This window comes from Strix uralensis, chromosome 17 (assembly GCF_047716275.1).
Source record: "Strix uralensis isolate ZFMK-TIS-50842 chromosome 17, bStrUra1, whole genome shotgun sequence".
NCBI classification, from domain to species: Eukaryota; Metazoa; Chordata; class Aves; order Strigiformes; family Strigidae; genus Strix; species Strix uralensis.
The window spans coordinates 15,421,181-15,434,932 of NC_133988.1; the positions used below are offsets into that span (position 1 = coordinate 15,421,181).

Sequence of the window (13,752 nt, forward strand, 5' to 3'; positions counted from 1 at the left end):
AGTATTCTTTGGCACCAGCAAATGCACTGCTTTTTCCTGCTCTAAACGTATCTGGATTAAAATTAAAGAGAATATAAAAGGTTAACTGCATAAGGAATTAGTCTTAATATTGTCTAAAAGACTTCTTTGGGAAGAAGATAAAATGTTTATTTATCTGTAGATTTCTTTCGAGACTGTATTTAGACAACCACCAATAAGAAAGAAGGAACTCATAAGAACGCTGGTACAAAATCCAGAAGTAGACACAGATCTCATATTGAATTACTGCAGGTAATTATTGAAGCAAATTGATTGTGTTTAATTGTTGCTGTAATAATAACCATGCCTACTAAAATCTATTTTGGTTTAAATATATCTTAATTAATGTAGTATGCAAATTGGTTTTTTTTTATTATTTTAAAGTATTAATCAAGATGCATACTGATCCCTGGTGAATTTATTCATAAGGAAATAAGCACCTTGACCACACTAAAGGTCACAGAGAAAATAATATTCTGTCCTCTTCTAGTACTTTCATGCTGGACAGTGATGCCGCACTGCAGCTTTGCATTGAAACACTTCTTCTCCAGAATGCTAATACAAATCATGTTGGAGATGACTCTGCAGAATACAGTGAGAAGCAACCTCATTCCACATTACTAGCTAGAGCACTAGAAATAATTCCTCTACTGAAAAGCACGAAAGACCTGGTCATTAGCCTCAGTGGAATATTGTACAAGGTAAAAAAAAAAAAAAAAAAAAAAAAACAAAACGGTGAGGGGAGAACCCACACCAAAATAAGCAAAAAAAAAAATCCCTAAACTATACATCTAGTCTCAAATGGTGCAAGTCACATGAATTACAGGTTAATAATTCCACAGAAATTTGAAAAGGTTATTTTTTGTCAAGTTTTCCTAAAGAATATAAATGTTAAGTTTCAGTTTTCTATTTCTCTAGGAAAAAAAAAAAGAATAGAGCAACATATCTAATTTTCTTTAATGATAGGTAGTCTTTCTTCCCGACTTCCCTTAAAAAGAAACCAGAAAATAATCAAACAAAAAAAAAATTCTGAATGTCATAGCACACTGGAAATATTTTGAAGTGCTACATTAAAAATAGATAGGGGCAAAAAAAATGAGCTCTTGGGATTTTTTGTTTGCTTGAATGTTGGGTTTGGATTTTTTTTTTTTTTATTCATCATTTCATGTTTGGTCTTTCTGCAATATTTTGACAATTTTTTTAGGATTTAGGACTATGAAGTTAAGTCTTGTTTTAGAGAAGTATGTCATGATGCTTATACTGTTTCTTCAGTGCTATGTCAATATAGTTGGTATTAAAATTGGAAAAAGTTAACTTAGTTGTGTGTTTTTACAAGACGAATCATAAACCAGATCATTATTTTGAACAGCTTGATCCTTATGACTATGAAACTATTGAAATTGTCCTGAAAGTGATACAAAATGCCGATGTAAAGAATGCCAGTATCGAGCTGAATCAGGTATGTCCAAATATGTTGCTGTTACCTTGATAATGGCATCCGTATTCTGTTTTGTCTGCTTACTAGTGTAGCTATTCAAGAGTCAGTTGAAATTTACGGAATTATTCTATCTACACATCTCTCATTCAGAAAATAGAATTCAAGAAAAAGCGATCTCTAGCTGTTTTTCAGCAATGGCTCACAGCAGGGATAAAAACTCTATAGATATGTACCAACTCTGCCAAAAAAATATATGCCTCCAGGACTTAGGCGTGTTTACTGGTGGGGGCAGGGAGAAATGGTCTTGTGGCTTTTTTGCCTTTTCTTTTTCTTTTTCAATTTTCTTATTTCATTTCATTTTTTTTTCCACACTAGGCTTTGAGCCTCCTCAAACATCTGGAATCTTATAAAAGAGTTTCTCCCCCTGTAGACCTAGAACGCCAATATGTTTTGGAGCATGTGATTCCCTTATCTCCAGCTGCTCAAACCAGACTGCCCTTTCATCTGATATTCTTTAGAACTGCACAGTGTTTCTGGAACATTATATGTACGTTCAGTATTTTTTATGGCTAGATATATGTATTTCTCTGCTATCTGTGAACTTTAAAGTTCTACAGTATATATTTTATATTGATTGTACGTATTTGTTAATGCAGTTTTCATCCCCAGTATTTCTGAAAGCACTTGTGCTCCCAAATTGCTACTGGTGAGGTAACTGGCTTTCAGTGGAGCTAAAATGATATATAAAATGCAGAATTCTGTCTGCAAATCTTTTTCTTAGGACCTCTCAAAAACCAAAGTAATCCATGTATCCCACTACTGAGGCCAGTGTGGATAATTAAGATTAAATTCTTTCTTTCCCAATGGCGGCCTGCACCTAACAACAAACTGAAAGTGCTTAATCTCACAAAGAAAGCTGCAAGTGGACTGTGACACTATCATAGACAGCTGTCTTTTTCCTTTCAGCTGCAGAGCTCAGTGAGGAATCCTTCCCAACACTTCTGTTGATTTCCAAACTAATGAAGGTAAAGTAGCATCTTGAAAGAATTTATTTCAAAATTATTCGCGCCCCCCCCCGCCCAAAAAAAAAAAAAAAAAGAGCTTTTGTCTTTCTTTTGCATGATTTTGGCCTCACTATAGAACTTCTGACAACTCTTAATCTACTTTAATGTTTTTCTAGGTTTCACTGGATACCTTACACATGTCTGCTGCTCGACATGTCTTTGAAAAAAAATTGAAACCAAAAATATTTGAAATGAGAAACACTGGATATACATCAGTTGTTAACAAGGAAACAACTAAAACCGTGCAGACGATTCAGTCATATCTGCTGTCTATAATTAATCCAGAGTGGGCTGTAGCTATCGCTCACAAGATTGCACAAGAATTTCCAACAGGTAAAGCGCATATGTGAGGACTTGAGGGGTGAAGTAGCAGGAGAAGGAGAATAGGTTTGAGAAAAAAAAAAGCTATCCTGTGACCAAACATTTGTTCAGTATTCTTGGATAAAACCCAGGGAAATTTGAGAATAAAAATGCATTTGTCTCCTACATCCAATTTTGAACAGTAGGCTAGAACAACAGCCATTTTATAACACAGTATCACTGTTAAATCTTTTTTTCTTTTTTTAAGCCATGTTGTCTTGCTTAAAGTTTCTGCATGTTCATATCATCTTCAGACAAGTTTTCCAGCAAAAGCAAATATTTCAGCCAAATTCAAGCTAGCTTCTCTATTATCTGAATCCAAACAGATTTTTTTTTGCTCTTTAAGCACAAGAGCTTTCCTAGTATTTTAAACAGCTTCTATGGTTTTTTTTTTTTAATTCTTTGAAATAAAATGGATATATTGTATACTGTAGAAAGGATTAATGAAAACTTTATTTCCTCCCCCTCCCTTTTTTTCTTTAAATAAGGGCCTGACCAGATTCAGGCATTGAAATTCTGTCTCTATCTAGCTGAGAAATGGCTAAAGAATACTACAGCTAAGGTAATGGTAAGCTGCTTGCAAGACTGTTGTTGTATAGTCGGGTACTTATGTTAGTGTTTTGGTGTTCTGGATAGTGGTGTGTAAATTGTACCATAACCAACCCTGATATGGGAAGTACTTTCTTTCGGGGAAGTGACTGTGTAAGTGACCCCTCAGAAGGGCCCTCTCTGTCCGGTAACATGCTCCTATTTGCAACCTAGCAAGAATCAGGCTTCCAGTTCTTGGAGGCTGAACAAAAAAAATACAGTTTTAAGAAAGAATAATTTGTTCTTTCTCCTGTTGTGTGCATTTTTCTTGCTGCAGGAGAATGAGTTGGAATCTGTTCTAGCTGTTAGATCAATAGCAATATTAACTTTTGCTTTGAGTTCCAAAATTCTTCAGCTATTTGTAGTAGTACATATAAAGAAAGTCTGCTTTGACTTGATTCTCAGGCTCATTTTTACATGGTTGGTAGGGAAAAGTGAATAAGAATCTCAGCCTTGCTTATAAATATCAAGCTTGCTATGGAGTTGTTGAGACACAATGAACACTAAATAGGTCTCTGATACTTAGTCACACCTTTGAATAGAATTGTGCCAAAATTAAACTGTAATTCTAGCAGCCAAGGTTTAATATCAAATCTTTTTTCTTCTGCATCTTACCTCAAAATGTTTTAATTTACCTACTAGTGCATGCGGTACATATTTTATTTGGCTTTTTCACAACATACCTTTGTTAACAATTTTTTTCAAAATACATTTTCTTGCTAAAGCAGCATGGTTAATACTGTCTCTTTATGGAAAAAATACCTGTAGATACAGATATGCAGACCCATCTGAAGAACAGATCTTGCTACCCAGTTCACAGTTTTAGACTATAAAAAGTTAAGATGATTCTTCTAGTGCTTTTGAGTAAAAGGAGGTTGTTTTATATAAAACTGTGGTGTTTTGCTAAAGGATGATTCACATGAAAAAGCAGAAGTCCTCCAGAAGAAATTATATATGCAGTATAAGCGATCGGCAACAGAAAATGTTCTAATAACACATAACTTGAACACTAGAGAGCATTTAAAGTCTATTGGGAAACCAGCAAATCTTATCATTTTACTGTATGAACACCACAGCATAGACCAGAGAATCCAGAATCCAACTGGCAGAGATTATCCAGGTGAGTATCCATAATCTAGTTTCAAAGAAGCAAAGAGAAGTTCTTTAAAAGGTGCGAGGCAAGATAATACTAGTTTGTAAATATATTGTCTCTAACTGTTTGTGTAGATATCCATATGGCAGCTAAGGAGATAGCAGAAATTAACAGTTTGGATATGAACAAAATTTGGGATAAACTGCTGGATAAATGGCTGTGCCCAAGTATACTGCCCTCAGAAGTAAGTCATCACTGGAGATTCTTTTTGGGAGAAAAATGGCCAGTTACATAAAATACGTATATTTTTAGTACTTGTTCAAAAGACTAAGGTTATTTTGCACAATTTGCCTTTAGTACTCATGAATCTGTTTAAGATGCATCTGAATCCAGAGTACTAACAACTTCAATACCTTTCTAATACTGTTGGACACCACTGTCTCTAGTGAGAATGATTTGAAATTCTTTCCCTTCTCTTTGTATAGAGATTAAAATTTTATCTTTGGTGCTACAGTGAGCTTGTGTAGCCAGCCTAAAGGAGTAAAGGAGTTGTAAATATAACTCAAACATCAAACACTGATTCTAGAATAGGAAAGAGAATAAATCCTCTCCTGTTGCAACTTAGCTAACAGAGAGTTAACTGCTGTCTATGGAGCATACAGCTCGGGGAGAAAGGGCAGGGAGCAGGCATTTGCCTCCGCTTCAAAATACCACTTGGCAGGCTGAGGAATGGTGTTGACTGCCAAGCATACAGTTAAATAAAGAAAGGACTGATAAAACCAGAATTCCTTTCCTTGGCTGCATTAGCAGGGGTGCCCAGCTTTTAAGACAGGGTTTAAGCAGGATATAACCCAGCTATTTATCAAAAAAATTTCAAAAACTCTCACAACTACATTTCTTAATGTCTTTTTAAAGAAAACTCAAGAAATCTTTGGAGATGTACAGGAAGATGAAGAACTCCGAAGGTATGTGTTTTGTCTTACATATAATATGGTGAATTATTGTTAACTTGCAAGTTTAACTATATCTGGCTTTTTCAAGGAACCTAACAGTGTGTGTGATCCAGAACTCACTGTTGTGTTCTTATTTTTACTCACTGGTGACATCAGTTTTGAATCATCAAATACTTCTTCATGCAATGAAATGCCATTTGCAATAACTTACAGATGTAAGTGTTTAAGAGTACCTTCCTGGAGATTTTCTCGTTTTCTATATCCTTGGAATCTCCTATCCTTAATCTTTTTTCACAGTGAAATATATTTACATTTGAGTGGGTATTGATACATTGTATTTCAGTAGCTATGCTGTACTTGTATTAAAAACAAATACTTCTTTGCAGAGTTATATATCTACTTCAGTCACGCCCAGTGGATTATAGTTCAAGAATGCTTTTTGCAATTACAACATCTGCCACATCTGTAAGTTTTTAAATTCTTGTTTTAGCTTGCTACTTACAAAATTTTTACCTCTTATGAAAATCAAGTGTTGTCTGCTTAACCGTATGGGTTTCAACCGAAGGCCTTGATTAGCTGTCTTTTAGATAGTTTATGTATCTGTATGAGCTCTATGTTTCTCCTCCCCACCTTAGGAGTAAAACTGTGGTGTTCATTGAATTTTGCTATTGAACTGCCAGGAGCAGCCCTTAAACTCTGGGTTTTCTAAAATTATTGTTGATAGTATCTGAAAATAACATCATTAAACGTTTTCTAGAATGTGCTTTAAGCTGGTGTAATACATTGCCTCTCTTTGGGTGGAATTAAAGCAGAGTGGTAAAATTTATTTTTTTTTTAGTTATAAGCAGAACCTTAACCTTCAGTCTTTCACACTTACTAAATGTATTTGTGATACTATAGATCACAAATATTTTTCCTGCCTGCATTAATAGTGTTAAATTGGGGAAACCACGTGGTTTAGCAGCATTCTTTGAAGTTGACAAAATTTCAACTGATTAGTATAGAAGTTGAACATGAACCAATCTGTTACTTAGTATTTTGGATTCATTCAATGAAAATATAAGCTTAGAAAGGATCATACTAAACATATATAACCCTCTTTCTAGTTGTTCAGCCAATTGTGACTTCTCACTGGGTTTTCTCCCCCCCTTTCAGCCGATTGGTGTTACTCAGCTGACATTTGCTCACAGGAGCAGAGCACTTAAGTGTCTGCTCTACTTGGCAGATACCAACACCGTGGAATCACTCTTCAAGAAACCCATTGAGAAAGTAAAGTAAGATGAATTTTCCTTAAGGGTTCCTTAATAATGTTGTTTTGTTGGTCTTTAACAGCCATTGGAAAAAAATACCATATATTTGGAGATATATTTTTTACTAATCTGTTTCTTGAGCTTTTAAAAATCTATTTCTGAAGAGCTTAATTAATCTTTTAACTTCACTGTAATGCAGTCCAGTACATCACAGTCCTAATTAGTAAACCTGAAAGTAATATGACATTACATGGAAAATATTTTGTTCCATTTTGCATAGATTGCAGTTACTTCTTTAGTAACTGAAGCGTTTTCTGCTACCCATATATATAGTATTCTGTTCATCAGAGTCTGGAACTGGTCATCTTGCAAAGGCATAGTCCTCTGCAAAAACAAGGAACCAAAACCTCAGCAGAATAATGTTTCTTTCAAAATATCTGTAGAACTAACTTCCTTAGAAAATATCTAGAATAGAGTTTCTATGCTGGTAATCTAGAATTGGGGCCTTTTTAACGGAAAGTGATGTTTTCAAAGTACATCATACCAAATAGCTCCATATGGGTTTCTATAAATATGCAGTCTTTGTGCATGAATGAAATTTTAGTTGTAAGAGTTACAGCAACTGGTTTATCTTTAGAGATGATCCAAGCCATCCATTGTTCAGGTGAATGAGGTTTCCCTAAGCAATTACCAGGAAGTTTTTTTACTTCATTAAGATCTCTTTCATAAGTACAAATACAATCTACTTATTTTTACCTGTTCTTTTAAAAGGAAGAGAAGAACACTTTTCCAATATTATCCAGAGCTTGATTACATGAATTATAATATAATAATCACTGTAAATATCATTAACTCCTGGTTGGGGGGGGGCTTTTTTACAGGTATTTTCTAAAATGCTGCATTTATCTGGCAGAGTTTGAAATCTTGAATATTCCATATACTTATGAATCATTTCATAAGAGTCCTAAGGAAGGAATGATTAAAGGGCTATGGAAGAATCACAGCCATGAACCTACGGTACAATTTTTAAATCCTTTGTAATTTTTTGTTTGTTACACACTGTATGAAACATACACCTTTCTATGTAGCACATGCATTTCTAAACAAATGTTGCTCCAGTGTACTCTGTCCTATTCATACACTGCTCATGATATGCTGCTCACAATGGTATTTAAAAATGCCAGTGAATATGCAGTTACCCCAAGGACTTTCCTCTTTCAGAGGAGCTGCTTGGACATACTTCATACTTTAATATGAATTAAATATTAACAGGGTACACCGTTAGAATAGCTGTTAGTTACTTATCTAATATGCCAGGGACAGGTTTTAAGTTATACTCTGCTTAGGAATTTGACTTTGACAATTACTTCATGTTACCAAGTACGTTTTGTAAACAGCTAACTTAACACTGAAGACAGGGGCAAGTAAATGAGATTTCCAGGTAGACAATGGTACTTGACAAAAAAAGTGTACTATTCTATTAAGGCTTCAGCAGTAATACTTCTGGTTTGCAGCCATAAAATGGAAGTGAACTGTGCTTTAGTTGAACCATACACATGCTAGTCTGAAATTTGAAAATGACAGATAAAAAAAGCTTTAGCCTTCCTACAATTAGAAAATAAAGTGATATCATGTATAGGTGGGGGGCTTGATTTTGTTTTAATTCTCCTCACGTGTGTAAAATAATTTTGAAAGTGGCTTGTTTGTGGCCTTTCTGGAGTTAAATGTCCTGGTAATGCTGTAAAAATCTAAAATTACGCTGACAAGCAGTAAAGGTTTGAAGATCACAAATGTATATTAAAATACAGCGTGTCCTTGCTCTCCTTTAGGCTGTTAGGCTGGTGACAGAACTTAGTCTAGAATACAAAGTATATGATTCCCAACTGTGGAATGGCCTACTACAGAAACTCCTCGGTTTCAGTATGGTAAGAAATTTTTAAGCATGAACTGCAGTGAGGTGAGAAAAAGGCTTTTTTATCCACTGGTTTCTGAAGAATGGGATAGATACATAAACTATAGACTTACTGTGAACAATTATTGATAATTCACATGGCTATTTTGGGCTCCTAGATACTGAACTGATGAAGCTTTGAGAGATTTGTGGTTTAGTACTGCTTGAGAATTTTGATCTTAAGTTGTTCTAGGTTGTTTTTTTCTAAAGGCACAAAGCCTTTCAGATGGCAAGAGTAAATCCTATGATAATAAACTGAAAAACATCTTCATATTATTGTAGTTTTAGAACATAATATGCATATTTTTGTATGCAAATATATACATGCTTATGCACAAACTGTGCATGTATGTATATACATGTGTATACATACATTCACACAAAAATATTATCCCTAAAGTGTATTTGATAGTAATCCTGTTTTTTGTCATTCAGAATCTTAATTACCTCTGATTGTCAAATTTTATGTAACATTGCTACAGCCTAAGGAGGTAACAGATGTACTGGGCAACGTGGTTGTATCAGGAGCAGGTACTGAAGCTAGTTTTAATTTAATGAGATTTAGGTACTTATAGCAAAGAAGGTGGGATCATAAACTTTTCAGCACTAGTTGTATTAAGACTACCAGAAATCTTGGGTATTTACTGAGACAACAAATGCTGCTGCTTGTGATAATTTAATTTACTAAACTATAAGTCATATCTCCATATGCATCAGTTACTCCTCTCAAAGGAACAGAGGTACCTTGAGGAACTGTACGTTTACATCCTGCAGACAACACAAGCATAATGCAGTCCTGTAGATTATTGCCACATCTTCAAAAACACTGTAGCATTTTATAATTTTTTTTTTTTCAGATTCAATACCTAAGAAGAGTTTTGATAGCAATTACTGGGATTCATTCATTATGGGAGGTAAGCAAATATTCTCTGACTCCTAGTCTTTTTTTCACTTAACAGGAATTTAGCATCCTATTTGTGTGTGTGTGTGTGAATGGCAGCCATCTATGCCATGCAGTATTACGCATGAAAAGATTCTCTTTGAATGATTATTTTTATGAGAATGCAGTATGCAGATAAGTATCGTTATTAATCACTGAAATAGCGTATTTTGCACTTGTAGTTCCTTCAGTAAACACCTACTTGGAGGGTTTTGTAAAGCTGGACATAATAATTTTGCCATCAGTCAAAACATGGCTAAGTCTTAGACTATGAGATGAAGAAAGCCATGTTAGGGAATAATTCATCCAGATTAAAAAGAAAACAAAATTGACAGGCTTCTTCCACCTACAGTGGGTCTGAATGTCTGTGTGTCTGTATTTACAAGTACACTTAATTACAAGGCTAATACTTTAAAACTTTGCTGTCAACAGATTCCCAACTTCAGTCGAGCTTGGCGAAGTGTAGTTCTGTCACCATTTCTCACAGGTAGGGTTGTCACTAGCTATCATGCTTGTACAATAACTTGGTTAAATATTTACTTCATTATGTTTTCTTTATTTCTTAGCTTCATGTCCACCAAGTCCTAAACAGTTAGAGGAATGTTGTGAGTGTTTTGTGATTCTGCTCAAGTAAGTAGATGGTACATCCCACATTTGTATTAGTTGAGTGGGAATGCCTGTTTGTAACTTCTCGTCCAGCAGCCTGCCCTGGAACATGTAAAGGAGCTCTGAAAACTGGGGAACCTGAGGCATGAGAAGGAACCTCTTGCCTCTTGTGGGAAGGACAGGATCAGGGCATTTACCCCAATAGAAATTCCGTGCTCGCCTACAGCACGTGTTGTCAACAGTCTGTAACTCGGTACCTCGGCTGTTTAAACTGTACTGGGAACTGCTCTCTGAATTGGGACTCAGAATCAGCAGCACAAACTGCTGAAAACCCATTTATCTACCCAGTTGCTGCCCCCACGAGGGATATCTGTTCCTGTCATGACATTTTTAAAGGACTCATATCAACCCTAAAAGTCCAGTTAGTATCTTTCTTATCCCAAAACACATCACATTTCCTAGAACTATTGACACAGAGTATAAGAGAGAAAGAATTCATTTTCCTACAAAGAATAAATCTGACATCACAAAAATCTAATAGCTGCATATCTATAAACATGGTTAACCTATGGTATTAATGTTCCAAAACATTCTGTACATAAACCAGTTTTGCGTTGCCTCTACAATGCAAAGCACAATAAATCATTGTCTTACTCACCACAGTGCTCTGACTTGCTCAAGAGAAGAACAAGAGCTCAGAGAGCCTGACTTGAACCAAAAGTTAGTTACGAAATACTGGAAAGGGATCCAGCTGAAGAACGTGCCTACGCTACTGTGCACATACATATGTACCAAAGCATTGCTCTGGGCAGTTGGCCAACACTTCCCCTCAAAACAGGCCCTTGGGTGTTTAAAGAGAGAGAAAATGGATTTTTATTTTTTTTTCCAAGCTAGAAAATGATCATGTATTTGTATTCTTTGAAACTTCAACTCACATAGCTTGGCCATTTCTGAAAATAAGATGAGGTAAAAATGTGTTGTTCTATCTGGCTTAAAAATCTCAATGTAGTTTTGTTGACAGTACTAAGGCATACAGTTATACACAGCATAGCTGAGAACTTCACTCCTAATCTTCTTCTGAAGGTGTCCTGTTCTGGCTGACTTGGATGTCATAGGAATAGCTAAACAATATGCACAGTTGGACCTTCCAGCTTTTGCTTTGGGGTGCCTGTTGCTGATTCCTCAGTCTGAGAAGCGAGAGCAGCAAATTCAGGTAAATAATAAGTTTTGTGTTCTATTTGTGCAAGGGAAATGTCTTTAAGCATGTTATGTTCACCAGAAACTATGAAAGATAGTCATTTATAATTCCAGCTTATTTAAATATGTCACTGCTGCCAGCTGCTTGGCGTTTCCCACCCACAAAGGCTATTGCTTGGAATTTGTCCTTCTGAAAAGGATCATGTGAACACTTCCTCTTATTTTGAATTTTTTTTTTAAAAAAAGCAAAACCAGCTAGCTTCAAGTCATCCTCAGCAGCTTTGTCATATGACTTTGCCCTTTGTGGTTTTGAGGATATTTTATGGGATCCCACCCATAAAACCCATGAAAAAACCCTACAAAATCCAAACCAGAGCAGTGTGAAGTTGATGATAATGTATATAATTGCTGAGGATCTACCAGTGGGCTAGTTTCAGAGCAGATTGTCAGTACTGAACCCTTCTTCAGAAAAGCATTGAGTAAAAGCTCCTGACTTCTTAGAAAGATGCTTGATAGGCATTACAAGTTCAGATGTAAACCTTTTGTCTTAAAGCCATATCCTCACTATTCAATGTATCTTGACAGTTTCCTTTTTCCCATTTGTTCCCATTAATTTATGCTCTGCATTGTTCTCCCAGATGAAAATTATAGGCTGTTCCCATATTTGTCATGAGCAAACTGGCACTAGTAAAGGCATCTTAAATTCTTAGACTTCCAGTCATTGAAGTTAAGATCAGAAAGATTTCCCCAAATTACAGCATTAGTCTAAGACATTTAGTCTGCTGGCAATGAGTCAAAAAAAAAAATCTGTAACAGCTACAGAGAGTTAAAAGCAACGAGTACTACTCTTACAGTCAAGCTGCACATATCCTGGTTTATACTTAGAATTTCAAAATATTAATTGTTCCTGAATAAATCAAATACTTGCTCTGAAGGGAGAATTTCTACTTTAATAATTCACAGAATATTGATGTTTTGTAACTTATTTTTGCAAGGGTTTCTTATCGACATGTAACATAGAAACTGTGCTGCAACAAATAGATGAACACATGAACACTGGAGAAGTAGTGGCATTTGCTTCTCAGGTAAATAAATAAATTTTACTTCACTTGCCTTTGGCTTTTTTGATACGTAAGTGTACACACAGAAGCCTTTTTTCTCTCTCTCTCCTGATCTTGCCAAGCATTAGCTGACATAATGCACACTTCTAAAATATAGCAACATTTGCAGAGATTTTTGCATTTTTATTAAATGCTATTCAACTGAAAAACTTCTTGTATATATATACACAGTGCTGTGTTATAGGCTGCCCCTAATTGTAGGACAGGATTGTTTGCAGCAGTACCTACTTTATTTTTCTAATTAAATGTTTTAGGCTAAAGGGCTTATGAAACTGCACTCTCTCTTGCCTTGCCTTGGGCTGCCTTCCCAAGAGCAAGTTTCTTAACTCATTGCCCTATCTGAATCTGAGATTAGTCTTCATAAAATCTGCCATTTCACAGCATTTAAAAAAAAAAATTAAAATCCCGCACTATGGGAGTCTGAGCTCTTTTCATGCAAAACTAAAATTTTGTGTTTAAAATAATAATAATACTTTTCCATTACTAAATCTTAAATCTACAGATTAGATCTTTGGTTTTGGACAGTATCATAAATGAGAAGCTATACGAAAAATTTTTGAAAACTAAGTATTTTCCACTGTTGAAGCAACAACTGATGAATACTCACCGAATGAAAGAACTGGTGGATTATTTTGCCAAAAAGAATTGGTAAGTTAATAAAACAGGTGATGCATGACTGCTAGCAGTTGTAGAAATTGAATCTCTCCTTTATTTTATTTTCATTTATTTGCAGTCATGGAGATTTTCTAGTACTTAGTCTCCAAGAATTTTTAGAGTATTGCTAAGTTAAATAAATCAATCAACTAAAAACCTCACCTCACTGCTTTACATATTTAGGATAGAGTTTTACAGTGTCATTCAAGCCAAAGTAACAGCTTACTGAGCCTGGACTGAGCCTGGACTTGCCAGCAGATCAAATGCAGTTAAAATAGCAGAAAAAAACAAACACTTTTGCTTTGAATCAATTCACCTTACCTTCAGATGAATTCAGTTTAGTAGCATCCTGATGTCACTGCTTCAGCAATAAGAACACTGAAAAAATAAATGAACTGCCTGTACTCAAGACTTGGGAATTAGTGGGTTTGCTGCTAAGTGTTTCAGGAGTTAGGAATACTTCTTATGTTCCACTTAAATAAAACAAAGGGTCTTGCCACTGACCCTGCTGCAGGGCAG

The 13,752-nt window shown here is 35.3% G+C and overlaps 1 protein-coding gene across 4 annotated transcripts in view; it reads left to right on the plus strand.

Moving 5' to 3' along the window:
• The window catches only part of KNTC1 (kinetochore associated 1), a 43,833-nt gene that overhangs the window by 27,939 nt on the left and 2,142 nt on the right, over nucleotides 1-13,752 (plus strand). For 2 of the 4 annotated variants that reach the window (XM_074887059.1, XM_074887060.1), the window contains exons 43-62: nucleotides 161-270; nucleotides 509-719; nucleotides 1,388-1,477; nucleotides 1,832-2,003; nucleotides 2,423-2,481; nucleotides 2,637-2,853; nucleotides 3,369-3,442; nucleotides 4,378-4,588; nucleotides 4,696-4,805; nucleotides 5,477-5,526; nucleotides 5,901-5,979; nucleotides 6,670-6,788; nucleotides 7,646-7,781; nucleotides 8,594-8,689; nucleotides 9,573-9,629; nucleotides 10,088-10,142; nucleotides 10,222-10,285; nucleotides 11,345-11,474; nucleotides 12,454-12,543; nucleotides 13,082-13,227. In XM_074887059.1, coding sequence (XP_074743160.1) covers nucleotides 161-270; nucleotides 509-719; nucleotides 1,388-1,477; nucleotides 1,832-2,003; nucleotides 2,423-2,481; nucleotides 2,637-2,853; nucleotides 3,369-3,442; nucleotides 4,378-4,588; nucleotides 4,696-4,805; nucleotides 5,477-5,526; nucleotides 5,901-5,979; nucleotides 6,670-6,788; nucleotides 7,646-7,781; nucleotides 8,594-8,689; nucleotides 9,573-9,629; nucleotides 10,088-10,142; nucleotides 10,222-10,285; nucleotides 11,345-11,474; nucleotides 12,454-12,543; nucleotides 13,082-13,227 — 2,276 coding nt within the window. Of the gene's footprint in view, nucleotides 1-160; nucleotides 271-508; nucleotides 720-1,387; nucleotides 1,478-1,831; nucleotides 2,004-2,422; nucleotides 2,482-2,636; nucleotides 2,854-3,368; nucleotides 3,443-4,377; nucleotides 4,589-4,695; nucleotides 4,806-5,476; nucleotides 5,527-5,900; nucleotides 5,980-6,669; nucleotides 6,789-7,645; nucleotides 7,782-8,593; nucleotides 8,690-9,572; nucleotides 9,630-10,087; nucleotides 10,143-10,221; nucleotides 10,286-11,344; nucleotides 11,475-12,453; nucleotides 12,544-13,081; nucleotides 13,228-13,752 lie in introns of those variants that run through there. The other 2 variants (XM_074887062.1, XM_074887061.1) reach the window with 2 other exon arrangements.